We start from the raw sequence: 22,748 nt of genomic DNA, 5'->3' as shown, positions 1-22,748 counted from the left end.
AAAGGCATAATGAGCTAGTATGCATCGCATACTAGCTCATTATGTATTACTTACCTTAGAACGAAGCCCCGACACGGACCCCCGGACATTGCTGTGGGCGCTGCCATGATCCCTCGTCGTCTCTTCTGGGTTCGGCGGCTCCGGCACTGTGATTGGTCGGAGCCGCGCCGACTTCACTCCCGCGCATGCGCGCGGGAGTGATTTTCCGGCAAGCTCCCGGCAAGTAAAACTGAAGGTCCCACCGGACCTTCAGAGCGCATGCGCCGCTCGCGTGAGCGGCGGCATGCACTGCAAATATCTCCTAAACCGTGCCGGTCTAGGAGATATTAATTGTACCTACAGGTAAGCCTTATTATAGGCTTACCTGTAGGTAAAAGTGTCAAAAAGCGGGATACTACCGCTTTAACCACTTCCTGCCCGCCATATAGCTGAATGACGGCCACAAAGTTGTTAAGTTATCCTGACTTGGTGTCATATGATGTCCAGCAGGATAAGCCGCTCGCACGCACCCGCATCTCCGATCCCGGTAAAGAGCCTATGACGTAGGCCTGCGCTGATAATCAGCGCATTGATTATCTGTGCAGACCCATCAGGGATAGATAAAGAAATGTGGGGTGCGCTAACCAGAAACAAAAAATTGTGGCAGCACTATGAAGTGAAGAATAAGTATGTGTATAAAAAGAATAGTGCGCTCAACAGATGAACTATACAATTAGTGTGTATATGTAAATCATATAAAATATTAATCAACAGTGATGTTATTATATAAAAATAAACCACCAAAGTGACAACAGTGCAAAAAAAAAAACAAAAAACATGTCGGGTGGAGTAGCCGCGCTGTCACAACGTGCGGACCACACTGCAGGCGGCTGCGCTTGTCTTCAGAGGAACCGTACATGTCTGTAAAGATTCATCGCCATGTAAGTGTCTGTTCCTTTTTTAATAAACTTGTACTGTATAAAGGATACTACACTATTGGAGCTTTTCTTTCCTATTTTGGGGAGTTGCAAGCCCGGCGGGCAAAGCATCCAATCCATGCGAGTTATATATACTACTGTGAAGTGAGTTAATTTATATAATCCATGAGCTGGAGCCAAGCCTTGGGAATATGCGCTTTGGGAATCTTTATACCAGTTGTATGGTTGGAAGCCTACCCTCAGTCAAAAGTAAATTTATCACCGGGTGACACATGGAATGTCAGGTTATCACCTAGATTGGGATTCTTTTGGTCACTTTATTATACCTTAGTGGAAGTGGATTCTGGTATGGGGCCACTACGTTTTTTTGCATCTGAATCACGTGGTGCTGGTTTTTCATTGGAAGAAGTCACCTTATATTTTATTCATTTGAGAGACTCTTTGTTTAGAGACTTATTTTCATTTGCACTGTTGTCAGTTTGGTGGTTTATCTTTATATAACAACATCACTGCTGATTAATATTTTGTATGATTTATATATGCACTTTATTGTATAGCTCATCTGTTGAGCGCACTATTCTTTTTATACACAGACCCATCAGGGATGCCCACTAGAGCCCACCATGGATGGCAATCCATGCCACTAGGGATGCCAACCCATGACCACCATGGACGCCAGTCAGTGTTAACTTAAAGATGCCTATCGGTGCCTATTAGGGATTCCAATCAGTGTCCATTAGTAATGCCTGTCAGTGCCTCATCAGTGCTGCCTATGAGTGCCCATCAGTGCCCATCAATGTTGCATATCAGTGCCCATCAGTGTTACATATTAGAGCCTCATCATCAGTGCCACCTCATCAGTGACCCTCAATGCAGCCTCATCAGTGCTCGTCAGTGCAGTAGGAAACCTATTTACAAAATTTTTAACATAAACAAAGAAAAACTTTTTTTTTTTTTAATTTTCGGTCTTTTTTATTTGTTTAGCAAAAAAAAAAAAAAAAAAGATGCGATCAAATACCACCAAAAGAAAGCTCTATTTGTAGTAAAAAAAATGATAAAAATGTTGTTTGGGTACAGCGTTGCATGACATTGATCATTCAAAATGTGACAACGCTAAAAGCTGAAAATTGGCCTGGGCATGAAGGGGGTGAAAGTGCCCTGTATTGAAGTGGTTAAAGCTACAGTCTCTATCATGAAGGAGGACTCCTTCTGCATGCTACGCTTGAGACCTTGTAAGGGACACCCTGCTTCAAGATCCATCATCCCTACCTTGATAAGACAACTAATCTCGAGCTTATACCCTGAAAGTCAAAGCACTTCATTTCATTAATACATTCACCAGATCAGTAGGCATTTCCTGAGCATTCTGGCATCAAGCCTTTGTTGCCAGCTTAGTAAGGCTGCCACCTGGTCCTTTTTCATGCCTTCTTAAAGTTCTATCAGCTGAATGGTCCTTCTTGCCCCCCTCCTTTTTTCATTGCTTAGGGACATCCAAGGGTCTATGAATGTCAAGCCTGTGTCCAGTACAGATATTTTGACTTCCTTTTAAATTCCATATCTCCCCCCCCCCCCCCCCCTCTGTCCCTGTGTGTTCTGCATACCTTGGTTGTAACGAGTGGTTATTTGAATTACTGTTGACTGTCTCAAACCAGTCTGTCTATTGTCCTATTGCATCAATAAGGTATTTTTGTCCATACAACTGCGACACACTGTATATTTTCTATTTTTCGGAACATTCTCTGTAAACACTAAAGATGGTTGTGTGTGAAAATCCCATTAAATCAACAGTTTTTGAAATACTTAGACCAGCCCATCTGGCACCAACAACCATGCCGTGTTCAAAGTCCCTTAAATCCCCTTTCTTTCCCATTCTGGTGCTCGATTTGAACTTCAGCAAGTCGTCTTTTACGAAGTGTAGATGCCTAAATGCATTGAGTTGCTGCCATGTAAATGATGGGCTGATTAGCAATTTGTGTTACCAAGCAATTGAACAGGTGTACCTAATAAAGTGGCCGGTGAATGTGTATATAAAATGTCTACACGCCACTGTTAAAATGTGTGATGTTAAAAAATGAGACAAAAATAAATAATTTCATAACTTTTTCCACCTTTTAATGTGACCTATAAACTGTATTAAGTTGAACAACAAACTGGAAATATTTTAGGTGGAAGAAAATAAAAATAAAAAAACTAAAATATGGTTGCATAAGTGTGCACGCCCTTAAACAAATACTTTGTTAAAGCACCTTTTGATCTTATTACAGCTCTGTCTTTTTGGGTATGAGTATGGCACATCTTGACTTGGCAATATTTGCCCACTTTTCTCTGCAAAAACACTCCAAATCTGTCAGATTGTTAGGGCATCTCCTGTGCACAGCCCACTTCAGATCATCCCACAAATTTTCAATTGGAATCCGATATGGGCTCCGGCTGGACCATTCCAAAACTTAAATGTTCTTCTGGTGAAGCCATTCCTTTGTTGATTTGGATGTATGCTTTGGGTCGTTGTCATGCTGAAAGATGAAGTTCCTCTTCATGTTCAGCTTTCTTGCAGAAGCCTGAAGGTTTTTTTTGCCATAAATGGCTGGTATTTGGAACTGTTTAAAATTCCCTCTACCTTGACAAAGGCCCCTTTTCCAGCTGAAGAAAAACAGCCCCAAAGCATGATGCTGCCACCACCATGCTTCACTGCAGGTATGGTGTTCTTTTGATGTGCAGAGTTTTTTTTGCGCCAAACATAGTCAGGTCCATAAATATTGGGACATCGACCCAATTCTAATATTTTTGGCTCTCTACACCACCACAATGAATTTGAAATGAAACAAACAAGATGTGCTTTAACTGCAGACTTTCAGCTTTAATTTGAGGGTATTTACATCCAAATCAGGTGAAAGGTGTAGGGATTACTACAGTTTGTATATGTGCCTCCCACTTTTTAAGGGACCAAAAGTAATGGGACAATTGGCTGCTCAGCTGTTCCATGGCTATGTGTGTGTTATTCCCTCATTATCCCATTGACAAGGAGCAGATAAAAGGTCCAGAGTTAATTTCAAGTGTGCTATATTTGCATTTGGAATCTGTTGCTGTCAACTCTCAATATGAGATCCAAAGAGCTGTCACTATTAGTGAAGCAAGCCATCATTAGGCTGAAAAAACAAAACAAACCCATCAGAGAGATAGCAAAAACATTAGGTGTGGCCAAATCAACTGTTTGGAACATCCTTAAAAAGAAAACGCACCGGTGAGCTCAGCGACACCAAAAGATCCAGGAGACCACAGAAAACAACTGTGGTGGATGACCGAAGAATTCTTTCCCTGGTGAAGAAAACACCCTTCACAACAGTTGGCCAGATCAAGAACACTCTCAAGGAGGTAGGTGTATGTGTGTCAAAGTCAACAATCAAGAGAAGACTTCACCAGAGTGAATACAGAGTATTCACCACAAGGTGTAAACCATTGGTGAGCCTCAAAAACAGGAAGGCCAGATTAGAGTTTGCCAAAAAACATCTAAAAAAGCCTTCACAGTTCTGGAACAACATCCTATGGACAGATGAGACCAAGATCAACTTGTACCAGAGTGATGGGAAGAGAATAGTATGGAGAAGGAAAGGAACTGCTCATGATCCAAAGCATACCACCTCATCAGTGAAGTGGTGGTAGTGTCATGGCGTGGGCGGCATTTATGGCTAACCAATGGAACTGGTTCTCTTGTGTTTATTGATGATGTGACTGCTGACAAAAGCAGCAGGATGAATTCTGAAGTGTTTCAGGCAATATTATCTGCTCATATTTAGCCAAATGCTTCAGAACTCATTGGACGGTGCTTCACAGTGCAGATGGACAATGACCCGAAGCATACTGCAAAAGCAACCAAAGAGTTTTATTAAGGGAAAGAAGTGGAATGTTATGCAATGGCCAAGTCAATCACCTGACCTGAAGCCGATGGAGCATGCCTTTCACTTGCTGAAGACAAAAGTGAAGGGAAAATGCCCCAAAAACAAGCAGGAACTGAAGACAGTTGCAGTAGAGGCCTGGCAGAGCATCACCAGGGATGAAACTCAGCATCTGTTGATGTCTGTGTTCCAGACTTCAGGCTGTAATTGATTGCAAAGGGTTTACAACCAAGTATTAACCACTTAAGCCCCGGAAGATTTTACCCCCTTCCTGTCCAGGGCCTATTTTGCGATTCGGCACTGCGTGACTTTAATGGACAATTGCGCGGTCGTGCGACGCTGTACCCAAATAAAATTGACGTCCTTTTTTTTTTTTCCACAAACAGCTTTCTTTTGGTGGTATTTGATCACCTGTGCGATTTTTTTTTTTTTTTTTTTTTTTTGATCATGCGCTATAAACAAAAAAAGAGGGACAATTTTGCAAAAATAACAATATTTTTCACATTTTTTTTATATGAAATTTCCCAAAAAACAAATGAAAAAATCAAATTTTTTTTAACATTTTAGGCCAATTTTTCTGCTACATATTTTTGGTAAAAAAAATAGCAAAAAGCATATTTTGATTGGTTTGGGCAAAAGTTATTGCGTTTACTAACTAAGGGAAAGATTTTTGTAATTTTTATTGTTGTTGTTTTTTTTTTAACGAGTAATGGCGGCGATCTGCGTTTTTTTTTTTTTTTTGCGGGACTGTGACATTGCGGCGGACAGATCGGACCCTTGACTGACATTCTTGACACTTTTGGGGGTACCAGTGACATTACTACAGTAATCAGTGCTATACATATGCACTGTTACTGTAAAAATGACACTGGGAGGGAAGGGGTTAACTTTATTGGAGAGGGAGGGGTTAAGTGTGTCCCTAGGGGCATGCTTCTAACTGATTGGATGTGGCTGTGTGTGTAACAGCACAGATCAACGGTCCTACATAGCAGGACCGTATGATCTGTGCTTTTACACAGGGACGAATGACAGGTGGCTTTGTTTACATTAGCCGCCTGCCTTTCTCCCTCTCCACCCGACGATCGCGAGTGACCGGCGGACATCGGGTCCGCCGGTCACACGCACGGGCTTCTTAGGGTACGAGCGGGAGCGCGCCCGCCCCCTATTGGCTCACAGGCTAGTGACGTACCGGTACATCACTTTGCCTGGGAGGGGCTGACCGCCGCCGTATATAGTCGGGCGGCGGTCGGCAAGTGGTTAAAAAGTGAAAATTTGATTTATGATTGTTAATCTGTCCCATTACTTTTGGTCCCTTAAAAAGTGGGTGGCACACAAACAAACTGTTGTAATTCTTACACCGTTCACCTGATTTGGATGTAAATACCCTCAAATTAAAGCTGAAGATCTGCAGTTAAAGCACATCTTGTTTGTTTAATTTCAAATCCATTGTGGTGGTGTATAGAGCCAAAAAGATTAGAATTGTGTCGATGTCCCAATATTTATGGACCTGACTATCTTTTTGAATTATGGCCAAAAAGTTCAACCTTGGTTTCATCAGACCAGAACACATTTTCCCACATGCTTTTGGGAGACTTCAGATGTTTTTTGCTCTCTGCCGACCATGGCATTCGCTGTCTGATGTGACTAAATACATGTCATGAAAGACATATTAGAACAGCTGAACTTTATTTGGGGTTAATCAAAGGCACTTTAAATGATGGCAGGTGTTTACTGACTTCCATTTAGCCCAGGTTCACACCAAGGCCATTTTGAAATTGCGCGAGTTCACAGGAATTCGCACGATTTCAGGCCGGCATTTCAGTCCAACTTCAGGGGTAATTTCAGAGACCTCTGTTCTGGCACAGATGTCTGTGGAAATTGCCCCCCCCCCCCCCGAAGTCGCCAAAAGTAGTACAGAAGCTACTTCTGGGAATCAGTGCGGCGCTGCAATGTCGGCGTCGCACTGATTCGGACAGTGATTTGACTTGTCAAATCAGACCAATGTGAACGTGGGCTTAACATGAGTTTTAATGTGACTTGCTTAATTCTGAACACCCCCCCCCCCCCAAAAAAAAAAAAAAAGATTGCAGTTTGTTTTTCAATTGAGTTGTACAGTTTGTAGGTAACATTAAGGCTCCATGTACACGTGACGCTGGAAATGGCCGTTTAGGAGCAGTTGGGCGTTTTTTTCAGAAGCCCCTGAACCCATCTACATTTTATCTTATCTGTCCATGTACACAGGGTCGTTTACAGTCATTTGCAGGCAGTTGCGTTCAGGGACTGTTTTTAGAACGCAATTATTTGCGTTCGAACGTGTGTTTCCCAGCGTTTCAAACGCACAAACGCGTCCGAACGCGTCTAAACGCGTCCGAACGCGTCTAAACGCGTCCGAACGCGTCTGAACGCGATGACCCGCGTTTAGCGTTCGCGTTTTTCCATTTTAAAGGGGAATAATTTTTTTGACCTCTAGGAACGCTTCTAAACGCAAACGCCCGCAAACGCTGCTAAACGCCCGCCAAACGCTGCTAAACGCCCGCCAAACGCGGGTACAAACGCGACTGAACGGACGTTTCAAACGTCCTAGAAATTCCAGCATTCAAAGGGACTTTTAACAACGTCCCGTGTACATGGAGCCTAAAGGTGGAAATTTCTGAAATTATCTGTCTTTGTCTGTCTTTCTTTTACATCCCAGTAACCTGACATTTTAACAGGGGTGTGTAGACTTTATATACCCTCTGTTTTTTATATATATATATATGTATGTATGTGTGTGTGTGTGTGTGTGTATGTATATATATATATATATATATATATATATATATATATATATATATATATATATATATATATATATATATATAAAATAATTATGGCCAAAACAACTAATCGATTCATCAACCACTAATCGATTATGAGAATAGTTGTCAACTATTTTTATAATCCACTAGTTGGTTAGCCGATTAGTTGGCCTGCATACAGAATGCATTATTTGTTTGAATATCAGGAAATACAGTGCTGCACACACAAAACTCAGTACACTGTCCATACATGTCAGTAAGTGCCTGAGAACTTGTGAATGTGTGAGGAGCAATGCCTCATTGGAAATGTAGTCCTTGGCAGGAAGTGAGTGGTTTACCTTGCTATAGGGGCACTCTATACTTACTTTGCAGCTTTCTATTGAGGCACTCTGAAGGCAAGATGAGCCAGAAGTTTCAGTGGGGGACCCCAGAAGAGGAGAACCAGGCCTGCTCTGTGCAAAACCTATACACAGAGCAGGTAAGTATAACATATTTGTTAAGAAAATAAACAGTTTAAAGACTCTTTGCAGGGAAGATCAGCATCCGAACCCAGAGAAGGTGGAGGCTGATAGACTGGAGGTAATATAAGGCATTACAATTACATTTCAAGTAAACTTTTACCATTATGGTGCATTGTATTTAAAATCATCATATCCATGGAAAAAAAAAGTTTCAGCTTTTAGGGCTACTTTAATATAAAAGATTTAGATCTCCCTTCCACCTTTCCTATAGCCTCATGTCTGACTCCTAATTAAAATACCCATATCATAGGTGTGCACAGGGGGTGTGCCTAGGCACACCCTAATCACTCTGCTGCTGCTGGCTTCCCTCCTCACCCCCTGGCTGCTGTGGGGGATGTTTCAGGATGGAGAGTGGGGGAAGGGGTTAATCAATATGTCATTTACCTGCCCTTCCTGTTCTAAATGAACACACACACACTCACTGTGTTCAACCATAACTGAAGCGTAGTAAACTATACTAAGCACTTACTATGCTTCAGTTTGTGAATGAACAGGAAGCTGCGCACTTCCCATTCATTACTTGTCCGGTGCAGCTGAGGCTGCAGAGAAAGGCATGTGTGTTTTGAGCTTCTGGGTGCACTCCCCAATGCAATAGGCTGCACACACTTATGGCCCATATATCCTACTTCTGGGTGTATTTATTACTATATATACATACTGTGTGTGTGTGTGTGTGTGTGTGTGTGTGTGTGTGTGTGTATGTGTGTATATATATATATATATATATATATATATATGTAATATATATTATGACATTCACTGTTTCACAGTATAAATGAATGCCTTATAGCAGCGATTATCTGCTATTTTTGTACTATATGCTGGCCATACACGTATTGATTTTCAGATGAGAATATTCATATGAAAAATCTTTGTACATTCGCTGAATGAAAGAATGTTGTTTTGAAAACTTCACTTGCTTTTGCTTTTAACATTCAATTTTAAAATGAATCTAATTTCTGAACGAAAACTACTTACACTGTCTGAAAATTCCTTTTACCAAGAAGTTTTCTATACTGCTCCTTCAAACTTTCCCGCCACTGTGGTCGGAAACGAACGTCAATTTGACCCCACTAATGATTAAAAAAATCGTAGGAACGTTCTTAAAAAGAAAATGTATTTATTTTTTTTTAACCACTTAAGCCCCGGAGGATTTGGCTGCTAAACGACCAGAGGGCATTTTGCGATACGGCACTGCGTGAATTTAACGGACAATTGCGCGGTCGTGCGACGCTGTACCGAAACGAATTTGGCGTCCTTTTTTTCCCACAAACAGAGCTTTCTTTTGGTGGTATTTGATCACCTGTGCGATTTTTTGATCACGCGCTATAAACAAAAAAAGAGCGTAAATTTTGCAAAAATAGCAATATTTTTCCCTTTTTTTTATATGAAATTCCCCCAAAAAAAAATGTAAAAATCAAAATTTTTTAATATTTTCGGCCAATTTGTTTTATGCTACCTATGTTTGGTAAAAAAAATCGCAAAAAGCGTATTTTGATTGGTTTGCGCAAAAGTTATTGCGTTTACTAACAAAGGGAAAGATTTTTGTCATTTTTGTTGTTTTTTTTTTTTAACGCGTAATGGCGGCGATCTGCGATTTTTTTTGCGGTACTGCGACATTGCGGCGGACAGATCGGACCCTTGACTGACATTTTTGACACTTTTGGGGTTACCAGTGACATTTCTACAGTAATCAGTGCTATACATATGCACTGTTACTGTAAAAATGCACTGGTAGTGAAGGGGTTAACTTTATTTGAGAGGGAGGGGCTGTGTGTGTCCCTAGGGGCGTGATTCTAACTGTGATTGGCTGTGGCTTCAACTGTATGCAGAGTGATCAATGGATCTACATAGTAGATCCATGTGATCAGCTCTCATACAGAGAGGAGAATGACAGGCAGCTTGTTTACACAAGCTGCCTGACTATCTCCCTCTCCCCCGCCGATCGCAGAGTGGCCGGCGGCGATCGGGTCCGCCGGTCACGCGCGCGGGGGGGTCCGTGACCACGCGGGAGCGGGAGCGCGCCTCCGGCGGCGCGCGCTCGCTCCCTAAACCCTCACAGGCGAGCGACGTAGACCTACGTCACTTTGCCTGTGAGGGGCTGACCGCCGCCGTAGATAGTCGTGCGGCGGTCGGCAAGTGGTTAAGGAAGACATTGTTTTTGTATGGCCAGCGTCAACCAGCAGGCGCAGGTAGCTTTTATAAAACCACCGGCCTATGGCAAGGAAGTCTGTCATACATTCATGTATTACAGTTATCGGCAAAACAGAAAATCGGCAAAACAGTCTTTATTTTTTTTATTTTTCTTAAAAAAAATAAATAAATTGACCTCGGAGTCTAATGGTATTTACCAGATTCAACCTATAATAGAATATACAGTAGATCTCTTCTGTCTGTTATTCTTAGAGTGGATTAAAGATTTTGCTCCCTAACCATATAGCTGTTTTTGTATATTTACCACTGCATATAGATATTTAAAACATTTAAATTGCCTTTTTTTTTTTTTTTTTTTTACTTTACATTTTACATATACTAAATTTATACACCATACCTTTTAAGGTTATTATCCGATTAATCGAAAAACAATTGCCCAGCTAATCGATTATGAAAATAATCGTTAGAGGCAGCCCTAATAATATTTATTAATGTTTTTTTCCCCCCTTTGTTATAGGTGGTCCCATGTCGCTATCTACTGCAGACTGTGCATGATGAAACAGTCTCCTACATCCAGCACTTAAAATCTTTAGCATTTTCTGTATACTGCCAGTGCAAACGGCCAGTAGCCACACAAATTCCCATCAAACCACTAACTGGATTTGGTCCATCTGCCGCTCTGAATGCAATACTGAAGAACTCTGAGGTAACTTGGATATGGATGGCTAAGTACATTTTGCTTTGTGTAGTGACCTTTCAGTAGATCTTAACCACTTAAGCCCAGGAAGATTTTACCCCCTTCCTGACCAGGGCCTATTTTGCGATTCGGCACTGCGTGACTTTAACGGACAATTGCGCGGTCGTGCGACGCTGTACCTAAACAAATTTGACGTCCTTTTTTTCCCACAAACAGAGCTTTCTTTTGGTGGTATTTGATCACCTGTGCGATTTATACTTTTTGCGATATAAACAACAGCGTCAATTTTGCAAAAATAACAATATTTTTCACATTTTTTTTTATATGAACCCCCCCCCCCCCCCCCCCAAAAAAAGTAAAAATCAAATTTTTTTAACATTTTGGGCCAATTTTTTTTTTTAACCATATGTTTGGTAAAAAAAATCGCAAAAAGCGTATTTTGATTGGTTTGCGCAAAAGTTATTGCGTTTACTAACAAAGGGAAAGATTTTTGTCATTTTTGTTGTTTTTTTTTTTAACACGTAATGGCGGCGATCTGCGTTTTTTTTTTTTTTTTGCGGGACTGCGACATTGCGGCGGACAGATCGGACTCTTGACTGACAATTTCGACACTTTTTGGGTTACCAGTGACATTTCTACATTAATCAGTGCTATACATATGCACTGTTACTGTAAAATTACACTGGCAGTGAAGGGGTTAACTTTTTTTTTAGGGGGAGGGGTTTTGTGTGTCCCTAGGGGCGTGATTCTAACTGATTGGCTGTGGCTTGAGCTGTAGGAACAGTGATCAACGGTCCTACATAGTAGAACCGTATGATCACTGTTTCTACACAGGGGAGAATGACAGGCAGCTTGTTTACATCAGCCGCCTGCCTTTCTCCCTCTGCACCGACGATCGCCGAGTGACCGGCGGACATCGGGTCCGCCGGTCACACACGCGGGGGGGTCCGTGACCACGCGGGAGCGCGCCTCCGGCGGCGCTCGCTCCCTAGACCCTCACAGGCTAGCGACGTAGATCTACGTCACTCTGCCTGTGAGGGGCTGACTGCCGACGTAAATAGTCGTGCGGCGGTCGGCAAGTGGTTAATAATCATGTTGCAGGAGTGGAAAAGATATGTTTAAAAGCCTGGGGAAGGAGGGTAAAGAGAGAGCAAGATCTTGTGGTTATGTAACATTGAGGTAATTGTTTAAAAAGAAAAAAAAATATATATATATACATGTTTTTACAGCACCAATTTCCTGGACAGCTTTACTCGCCTCCTTTTCTGCTTGCCCCTACTAAAGACAAGCAGACAGAACTTGGAGAAACATTTGGTGAAGCTGGGCAGAAGTACAATGTTCTATTTGTGGGATATTGCCTGTCCCATGACCAGCGCTGGCTACTGGCTTCCTGTACTGATTTACAAGGTGAACTACTAGATACCTGCATTGTAAACATCCACGTGCCCAACAGGTGAGGAGGATATTCATTTTTTTAGGTATCTTTGTATGATAACAGTTAGCACTTCTTGGCCTAACTAATATAAATACACACCAGATGAAGAAACTGCAGGTTTTTACTTTGGGTTTTAGAAATTAGAAGAATTTCTGGTTTCCATAGATTGCCATCTATCTCTTGAAATTACAGGTTAAATATTTGTAAAATAGTGTAAATAGAACCATGTAATATAAGCTATAAGGGTCCTTTCACACGGCCGCTCCGTGTGTCCGCAAATCATCCCATCCGTTTGCGGATGATTTGCGGACATAATGTAAGTGAATGGCACTGCGGGTGTCAGCGGAATACCATCCGCTGACACCCGATTTTCCTCCTTTCAGTTCTGTTCCGTTTTTACGAATGGAACAGAACCCCATTTTTTCTTCCGTGTAAAAAACGGAAAGGAAGGAAAATCGGATGTCAGCGGTGTCATCCGCTGACATCCGCAGTGCCATATACTTACATTATGTCCGCATATCATCCGCAAACGGATGGGATGATATGCGGGCACACGGAGCGGATGACAGAAATGTCATCCGCTCCGTGGAAAAAAAAAAAAAAAAAAGTCCCGCAGCGGACCTTTCACACGGAGCGGCCGTGTGAAAGGAGCCTTATAATCAACTGCATTTCCAGGTAAACATTGTTTAAAATAAACACGGCCCCCCCCCCCCATATATTTACTTTAATCCCCAAAAGGCCTGCTACACATACTTGCCCTCCCCTGTTAAGAGTGAGTAATATAATAAGAATAAGACCTCTAAAGTTGAGGGGGGGAGGGTCAAGATGTTTGCTTTCATTGACTGAAAGAAATGGGGAAGAGAAGTGAAAACTACAGGTTCACACTAATTAATGAGCACGTCAGGCTGCCAGTCAAGAGGAAATGCAGCACACTTTAAAGTATTTTAACAAAGCTCTGCTATGCCAACACTCCATGTATGGCAGAGAAACTGACTTATCAGTTTAAGAAGTATGGTATGAGCTCCTTTTAGTGGTGACTGATTTAATTGAAATCTGAAATTAAAGAGAAGTGGTTGCAATGTTAGTGACTATTCAGAAGTATCTAATCAGAACATATAGTTTGCCTGCAGTATCACAGTCAGCTTTGGTAATTCTGCAGGTTTAGAAGAAGCAGAGTTTCAGCGCGGAAAATTGGACTGCAGAAGCTATGGGAGTGGTGTGTGGGTCTAATGCAAATGACATCGGTACCCTGGAGAGTGGTGATTGGGCGTCTTGGACGACTGGGCCATGGTGAGCTAAAAGGTATGTAATTTAAAGACCTGTAGATTGAATCAAAGCTATAATATATAATTGGTTCTTCCTTCTTTTAATGTATTAAATTATTTTTCAGATTGGAGTATTTTACTAGGAGAATGCTCTCTTCAGAATATTAGCCGTCAGCTAAAAGAAGCATGCAGAATGTGTGGCATTTCTGCTGCAGACTCACCATCCATTCTTAGTGCCTGCCTTGTAGCAATGGAACCACAGGGGTCCTTTAACGTAATGCCAGGTGATTCTCAAAATTTGTCATCTTTCTTAAGTAAATCTTTACTTTTGCTTTATGATTTAATAAAGTAAAAATACTACTTTTTATATGATTCTGTGTATGATATAGTTAATAGTATTTTCCTAATAGGCTGTTAATTCCCGCCTCCACAGATGCAGTTACAATGGGATCTGTGTTTGGTCGAAGTACTGCTTTAAATCTGCAGACTTCTCAACTCAGCACGCCACAAGATGCCTCTTGCACCCATATCTTGGTATTTCCTACATCAGCCACCATCCAGGTTGCTCCTGCTAATTTTGCGAATGAAGATGGTTTCAGCAACGGTATATTCTTATTATTGGCCATGGAAATAAATATAGCAATCATATATTTTTTATTTTTTTCCCCATAGTGGTTAAAATGTATATGCTCTATTCATAAAGAAAATGCAATATTACAAACACGTTGGGCACAAACACCACAAAATTCCAAGGAAGTCTAAAAGTCCAACCTTTAGGCCTGTTTCACACAGGCTTCAGCTTGTACAAGAGCACTGTAAACCGCAAGCTTTTACAAAACATTTTCAGAGCTTTGAGCAAGCTTTGTCTAAGTTTTTAAACGGTCCTTCAGTTCCTGTTTGTAAAGATTGAACACAGATCTCAATGGAAGTGCTGATTGCCATTTTAAATAAGGTGCTAGCAGGCTTCAGCACTATTTGAAGCTTGTTGAACGCTTGCTGAAGCATGCTAGCAGCTTGTTTAAAGTGGCAATCAGCACTCCTATTATGATCTGTGTATAACCCTTCCAAACAGGAGCTAAAGGGTGCTTTAAAGCCGTGGTCCTCAACTCTGGTCCTCTGGTCCCACTAACAGGCCAGATTTGCAAGATAACTAAATTATATCACAGGTGATCTAATTTGCTGCTCAGTGATTGCAGTATTCTAGTCTGCATCTCCCCAAGGTAATACTTATTATCTGGCCTGTTAGTGGGCCCCAAAGACCGGAGTTGAGGACCACTGCTTTAAAGGATTAGAGAGAGCTACTTGAAGCTTGCCTAAGGCCTAGTTTACACCGGCATTAAAAGCCGGCTCTTCAAATGCCCTAGCAGGTAATAATATGGACAGCGCATAGTGCTGTTCACATTATCAAAACATAAAGCTTTAGCATCGCTTTGCTTCAAAATCGACGCTTCATGTTGAGTTTGGAGAATTTCAACTCCTATTCGCGTTTGCAGCGTGCTAGTACATTACAGTTAATATGCGTTTGTAATGCAGTTTTAATGCACCAAAAACTGTCAACCATGCCGAAAATGCACATAGGGAGTTTGGGGGGAGCGTTTTTAACCTTCATTAAACACTTATCAAACACACTTATTAATGCTCTCGAACCCTATAGGCATTTTTGATAAGCGTCAGTATTTTGAACAAGTGTGAACAAACCCTAAAGCTTTGCAAAAGCCTGCTGAATGCTTCGTAAAAACTTGCTGTTCACACTGCTCTTATACAAGCTGAAGCTCCTATGAAACAGACCTAAATGTGACAGCTAAACTTCTAGGGATTTATATGTTTTGTCCAAAGTAACAATATATCCTGATTTCTCTTTATATCCTTGCATATCAGCTTATAGCTCTTTTGATTGAATATTTAGTAACTTATTAAGCCAATCATGTAATTAGTTGTATCCGACTTCCAGTATCTTCGAATTAGTATCATCTAATTTAATCATCAAATATGGTAAAGGCTGTATTAAAAAAAATGATCGCTCTCCTGGGTGATCAGTTAAAGCCCATAAGACATTAAAAACAAACACGTGTGGTCCATTTGGTGCCTTTTAACTCTTGTATAAATGTTATATTGGGGCGCCCTACTCATTTGAATAAGCCGTTTAACCGCTTTAACTGACAATTGCGCGATTTTGTGACGCTGTACCCAAAAAAAATTGTCTTTCCCCCCCCCCCCACAAATAGAGCTTGAGCTTTCTTTTGCTGGTATTTGATCATCTCTGTGGTTTTAATTTTTTGCGCTATAAACAAAAAAAGAATAGTTTTGAAAAAAAAAAAAACTTCTCTTTCGTTCATTGACGGACGCAGCTCCTTATCCTCTTGACCATTGGGCTATACTGCCCGTAGAGGAGTAGGGCACTAGGCAGGAAAAAGCTTGACTACGCCTATGGGGTAATCGCAGGGGGTATACTCCCGCTCTCAGCTATAGGCGCTGAGTTTTTTTTATGCTTAGGAGTAAGGACCTAGTTCCTTGCTGGGATCTCTGGTCCTGGCAATTTTGCTGGGATCTCTGGTCCTGGCAATTTTTTTTCCATTTTAAATGTGTTTAAAATTTAAAATGTTTTAAATTTCCTGTGAGAATATACAGTCAGCTGTCGGACTGGGCGACGGACTGGATAATCTAGATCCACAGAGTCCCCCCAGTCTGGTCAGCGAGCGCGCGCAGGCCTCAGCTCCGTACTAGGTTGGCCTGCGAGTTAAACGTCTCACGAGGGCGCATGCGACCTGGCCTCGGCCTGAGTCGGAGCATTCCTCCTGGCCGACAGCCCCCCCCCCCATTCAGATGGAGCAGTGGTCTGTCAGGAGCAGTGCCCACCCTGTTCCTAGTATAGTAAGTAGCTGTCCCTCTGTACCCCTGGAGGGTATTGGGATGGATGTGGGCCCCTCCCTGGGACGGTCGGACCCCTGGTTCCCCCTCCTTCCTATGCTGCGTCCGTCCCCCCCCCTTTTTTTTTTCTCGGTGCCCCCCCCCATGGAGTGGCCATACCTCCTAGGTCGGTCTGGGGTGTTGAACTGCCGATTGGGGGGGTGGGGGTTGGGGTGGTGCGTGTCGCCAGTGACCGGACGACTGAATTTTGGGAAGGAGCTGTACCTGGCGGGGGCTACTGCTAGGGCCCCCCTTCCTGCTGGGATTGTGTTCGAAGCTCCTGGGGTCTCCCCAGGGGCCCCCGTAAGCCGCATGGTGCTGCCATTTTCTCGTTGCTTTTTGCGCTGTACAACGGCTGCCATGTTTGTGTAGCCTCAGTGCCCATTTTCTTGTGGTTTACTATTGAAAATAGCGGCGGCCATGTTTTTGAAGCTATATGGTTAGATGGTTGGTGACTTCATCCCCTAGTGCAGATATCTGGATCTTTCTCTTCCTGATCACCGCATGGTGTGCAGTTAGCATGGGGCTGTAAGTATCTGATCGGTGGTGGTGAGTCTTTTTGTGGGGTTCTGTCTTCCTTTCTCTGCTATAGCAGGGGTAGTGCTCTGTGCTGAGCCCTGTGGTGCCGCCAGCGTGGTGGGGGTGTCCCTAGCAGTGTTATACATTTTTTTTTTTTTTGTGTGGGTCCCCCTCTTCACTAATGGGAGTCCCTGGAGCACATTTCCCCACCTGATCTCCTCCGGGTTCCACCAATCCCTGATTGTGCTGACAAGTGGTCTTGGAGTCCTTAGTGTCCAAGGTGGATTTGGCCTGGGAAAACGGGCTAGCAAAAATGTCTCATCAGATCCTGGATCTGATTCGGCAGCCGCGGATGCAAGTTACCCTTCTTGGGTCTGCATCCACGCACCCTGCATGCTCAGATAGTGAGGATGATTCCTCTGCTGCTCTAGCCGCGCATGAAAAGGTGCTGGTGGATGCGCTGATTGTGTCAGTGCGTGAAACTTTAAAGCGGACTTCCACCCAAAAGTGGAGCTCCGCTTAAATGCTTCCCCCCACACTTGGCATCTTTCAGGGGGGATTGGGTACCTTTTCTTGACAGAAAAGGTATCCAATCTAAGAAGGTCTTATCTGATCTCCCATTTGTGGGGGATCGCCTGTTTGGAGCTTCCTTAGAGGACATCATTAAGGGCCTCACAGTGGGGGGAAGAGTACTCTACTTCCTCAGGCTTCCAAGGGCAAGGAGCCCAGTCGTAGATTGGGGAGATTCTTCTCGGCTCATAAGAAGCCTCAAGGCAAGGGATCTATGCCCTTCTGGGCCTCCACGAGCGGGCTCTTCCAGACCTGCCGACAAGGCTTCCCCTGCATGAAGGGGCACCCTCACATGTATCTGGGGTGGGGGGGGGGGGGCGTCTTCGCTGGTTTCCAGGATCGTGGACCTCCCTGGTACAGGACAAGTGGGTCCACAAAGTCATTCGGTCCAGCTACAAGATCGAGTTTCGGTCTTCTCCTCCGGAAAGGTTCTTCCCATCCAACCTGCGCTTGTCCCCAGATCGCTTACGGGTACAGAAGTTCCGAATGGAGTCCATTCGCACAGTAGTGGCATCCCTACATCGGGGCGAGAAGCATTATCAGTTTCTGGTGTTACCCTTTGGTCTCGCCCCTGCTCGGGCCTTCTTGGAAGTGTTGGCCCCAGTACTAGCATTGTTGCGTCAGCGGGGGATCGCGCTACTCGGTGGGCTACCTGGAAAATCTTCTTCTCTGAGCGCAGTCCCCCACTGCTTTGATTGACAACTTGGAGATTACTCTGCGAAATCTGAGGGAGTTCACTTGGATTCTGAACCTTCAGAAGTCTGCTCTGGTTCCGCCCACACGACTGGACTATTTAGGTCTTACTCTATACTCAGCCTCAGCCAGAGTGTTTCTTTCCCTGGTAAAATTCCGGAAATTGCTGGAGGCAATTCAGCTTCTGTTGTCCAGCAGAAGGTCATCCCTCTGGGCTTGCATGCGGGTGCTTGGCCTGAGGGTGTCTCCCTTCAAGGCGGTCCATTTGCACAGTTCCACACAAGATCTCTGCAAAAAGAGATCCTGGTGAAATGGGACACGGATCCTCAGTCTTTACACAATCTGATCCTGTTGAGCCGGGGTACGAGAGGGTCCCTGATCTGGTAGCTTTGTTCTCCAGCACTTCGACAGGGAAAATCCTTTCTTCCCTGTACTGGACGGTTGTCACCACGGATGGCAGCCTGTCTGGGTGGGGAGGCGTTCTTGGCACAGATTGTGCTCAAGGGGTCTGGACGCTTCCATAGTCCAGACTGCCAATCAATGTACTGGAACTCAGAGCGATCAGACTTTGGATCAATTGGACATTGGGTGTCAGGGCTAGCTGCGTTGTCTTGTCATTCACCTTACCTGGTGGTTTACAGCGATAAGGTGGTTCTTCGTCCCTGCCCGTCGTTCCTTCCAAAGGTCATCTTTGATTTCCATTTGAATGTGGACATTGTGTTGCCTTCCCTATGTCCCAGACCTAAACATCCTAAGGAAATTTGCCTTGCATTCCCTGGATGAGGTTCGGACAATCGGGTGTACCTGGCAGCTACGGAGTCTTTTAGGAAGTCGGGTTTACTATTTTTACTCATGGATGGACTTCGAAAAGGGTTGGCTGCTTCTGCTGCAACCATTTCCAGATGGATCAGAGAGCCAGTGATTCAGGCCTAATCCATTAAGGATCAGGTTCCTCCTTTCCCTGTTAAAGCGGAGTTCCACCCAAAAGTGGAACTTCCGCTCTTTTGTTTCCTCCCCTCCTCCGGTGCCACATTTGGCACCTTTAAGGGGGCGAGGGGGTAACGGGTACCTGTTTTTGACAGGTGCCTTTCCCCATTTCCAAGATACGTCACCCTCCCTTGGAAGTTCGGCCCCCCTCCTCCGCCGCCGAGCCAGTAGGAATGTGCAGCGCGCTTCGCACATGCACAGTAGGGGCCCGCCCGTGATGCCGCAAGGCTTCACTTCCGGGTTCCTATACCAGCAATGACGGCGGCAGCAGCACCCGACAGCCGACGGAAACATCGGCTACGGTGCTGACATTGGCTGGACTTCAGGACAGGTAAGTGTCCTAGTATTAAAAGTCAGCAGCTACAATATGTGTAGCTGCTGACCTTTAATTTTTGGAGAGGGGGAGGCAGAACTCCGCTTTAGGGTGCACTCTACTCAGGCACTTAGTGCTTCCTGGGCCTTCCCATCATCAGGCGTCAGTGATGCAGGGTTGCAAGGCGGGCACTTGGTCGTCTGTGCACACTTTCACAAAGTTTTATAAGGCAGATGTGTTGGCATCTGCTGATGCTTCTTTTGGCCGCAAGGTTTTGCAGGCTGCTGTTTAGAGTACCTGGTCCTATTGTGTTTTTCAGGAGAGCTCCAGTTTTATGGTTGAGCTCCATGTTACCTGGTTGGCTATGGTTTAGCCTTGAATTTTTTCTTGCTGTTCCCACCCCTTTATATTTGACACTGCTTTGGGACGTCCCAATGGTCAAGAGGATAAGAAGCTGTGTCCATCAATGAATGAAAGAGAAAATGGGATTTTTGAGTTACTGTGAAATCCATTTCTCTAATGTTCATTGACGGACACAGCACCCAACCCTCTTCTTCTGACACCGCTTGTAAAAAAATGAGTGCCTATAGCTGAGAGTTGGAGGTATACCCCCTGGGGCTTGCTCCATCTGTGTAGTTAAGCTTTTTCCTGCCTTGTGTCCTACTCCTTAAGGCCCCTTTCACACTTGTGCGCACGATTTTACCGCAATTTTGCCGCGACTTTGATGAGATTTTGACTGGGCTTGAAGCAATGCCTATGTCTTTGGACCTCAAAACGCATCAAAATTGGTCCAAAGTAGTGCAGGGACTACGTTGAAGTCAGTGCGATATGAACGGTACTCATTGGAAATAATGAACGACTTGTAATGCGATTTTGCAGTCCCAAATCGCAGGACAAGTTCCACAAGTGTGAAAGGGACCTTAGGGGGCAGTATAACCCAATGGTCAAGAGGAAAAGGAACTGTGTCAGTCAATGAACATCAAAGAAATGGATTTTACGGTAAGTCGAAAATCCCATTTTTTTTACTTTCTGCTATAAAACATACCCAATAAAAAAAAATTAATTTCTTCATCAATTTAGGCCAATATGTATTTTGCTACATATTTTTGGTAAAAAAAACCCTTATAAGCGTATATTTATTGGTTTGCGCAAAAGTTATAGCGTCTACAAACTATGGGATAGATAGGGATATTTATTGACTTTTATTTTTTTATTGTTACTAGTAATGGCGGCGATCAGTGATTTTTAACGAGACTGCAACATTGCTGCTGACAAATCTGACACTAAGTGACACTTTTTGGGGACCAGTGACACCAATACAGTGATCAGTGCTAAAAAAAAAAAAAAAATGCACTGTTACTGTATAAATGACACTGGCAGGGAAGGGTTTAACACCAAGGGCGATCAAGAGGTTAAGTGTGCTCCTAGGAAGTGTTTAGCTGAAACATAAGATCTCTCTTTTACTCCCTGACAGAACATTGGTCTGCCTGTTTTACATAGGCAGATTGCAGACTGCCGTGCTGCCTTTCCTCCAAACGATCGGTGGGTCCCAGGCGGCCATCGCGCCCGCTGATTGGCTCCTGCTGTGTCCAATCACAGCAGTAGTGGTGCTCCGGCGGGCGCCCGCGCCCCCTAGATCGCGTGCACAAAATCATGTACGTGATTTTGCGCAGCCAGACCGCCCTGCCGCATTATATATGCGGTGGGCAGTACGGAACTGGTTAATGCACCACAAAGGACCAGAAATCACTCCTGCATTGCGCAGTAGTGTATAATTGTGTGTTTTGGTGCACTGCAAAAGCGCCGGCATTCACGATGCTATTTACAATGAATGGCACCACAGTGCAGTAGTGTAAATTTTGACCGATCCCTAATTGCTTAAAGTGGACTTCCACCCAAAAGGGCAATGTCCAAGGCGGGGGGGGAGCAGGTACCTGCTTACCTCCTTCCTTCCTCCCCCTGCAGTCTTCTGGGACACTGACAGGTCAATGAAGACTGCATCCTCAATTCACAATGCGCATCGCGACTCGCGAATCCATAGTGGGCACCCAGCTGTGAAGCCGCAAGCTGTCACAACCTGGTGCCCATAGTGAAGATGCTGGCGCCAGACGGAGGACAGAGGATGAAGACGGCAGTGCTGAGTGCACCGCCGGACCATGGGAAAGGTGAGTGGCTGTTTTTTAAAAGTGAGCAGCAACACTTTTTGTAGCTGCTGACTTTTTTTTTTTTTTTTTTTTTTGATAGGTGGCTGGAACTCCTCTTTAACCTACGTACAGTGTGGTAGACATCTGCTATTAGGCTTTTTTTATTTAGGCTGTATAGTAGTACTCTACATCTTATTGTAGACTGCAGTGATCTCAGTATATTGACAAGTAAAGTTTATTATTGTACTACTGCTCATTTGTGAACTACCTTTTCCTCTCTCCTGTTCAGATGACATGTTTGACCTGGCCTTTCCGGATATGCCCGATATGGAAAATGACCTAGGAATATTGATTCAAGGGAATCTACATTCTCCCCCCAACTCCTCTCCAGGTTCTCCCACAGGAATTGGTGCTGGATCACATTTCCAGCACAGTCGGGTGAGTCTGGGATTTAAGAATACTGAATTGGTCTGCCCTGCCAAGCTCTGAAGTTTTACTGTGGTTGCTATAATTCCCAGCCTAATGTGTATCCAGCTGCCCTGCACCATTACTAAAGTAAAGGAATTGGAAATAAAATGTGAAGGTTTGTTTGTGGATTAAATAGTGTAATGCATTTTATAGATTGCTGGTAGATGATAGAATTATTTTATTGTAGGCTTATTAACTGGTGTCAGTAGCTGGTATCTTCAACCAGGACCAGATACAGGTTCATATGTGTTGTTCATGTTAACATGTTCTATCGGGACCTGTGGCTGCATAGCCTTGTTTTCCGTTTTTCTTTGGGAATTTTTTGTGTGGAGATCTTCAGTCAATAGCTGAGCTGGCCAACAGGCTGGATAATCTAGATCCGGTAGTCACTTTAGTCTGGCCAATGAGCTCATATAGACCTTTAGCAACGCACTGGATCGGCTGCAACAGCACCATCCTGGACCAGG

At 43.8% G+C, this 22,748-nt stretch overlaps 1 protein-coding gene across 1 annotated transcript in view; it reads left to right on the top strand.

Annotated features, from left to right (window-relative positions):
- The window catches only part of MED13L (mediator complex subunit 13L), a 310,651-nt gene that overhangs the window by 235,783 nt on the left and 52,120 nt on the right, over positions 1-22,748 (top strand). Inside the window, exons 23-28 of the mRNA XM_082258705.1 lie at positions 10,801-10,989; positions 12,210-12,433; positions 13,575-13,717; positions 13,806-13,964; positions 14,114-14,284; positions 22,103-22,251. Of these exons, the coding sequence (XP_082114831.1) occupies positions 10,801-10,989; positions 12,210-12,433; positions 13,575-13,717; positions 13,806-13,964; positions 14,114-14,284; positions 22,103-22,251 (1,035 nt within the window). The remainder of the gene's footprint in view (positions 1-10,800; positions 10,990-12,209; positions 12,434-13,574; positions 13,718-13,805; positions 13,965-14,113; positions 14,285-22,102; positions 22,252-22,748) is intronic.

This window comes from Pelophylax lessonae, assembly GCF_965119305.1.
Source record: "Pelophylax lessonae genome assembly, chromosome: 1".
Taxonomy (NCBI): Eukaryota; Metazoa; Chordata; class Amphibia; order Anura; family Ranidae; genus Pelophylax; species Pelophylax lessonae.
Note: the sequence above shows the minus strand (reverse complement) of the source record. Positions and strands in the feature narration are given on the sequence as shown.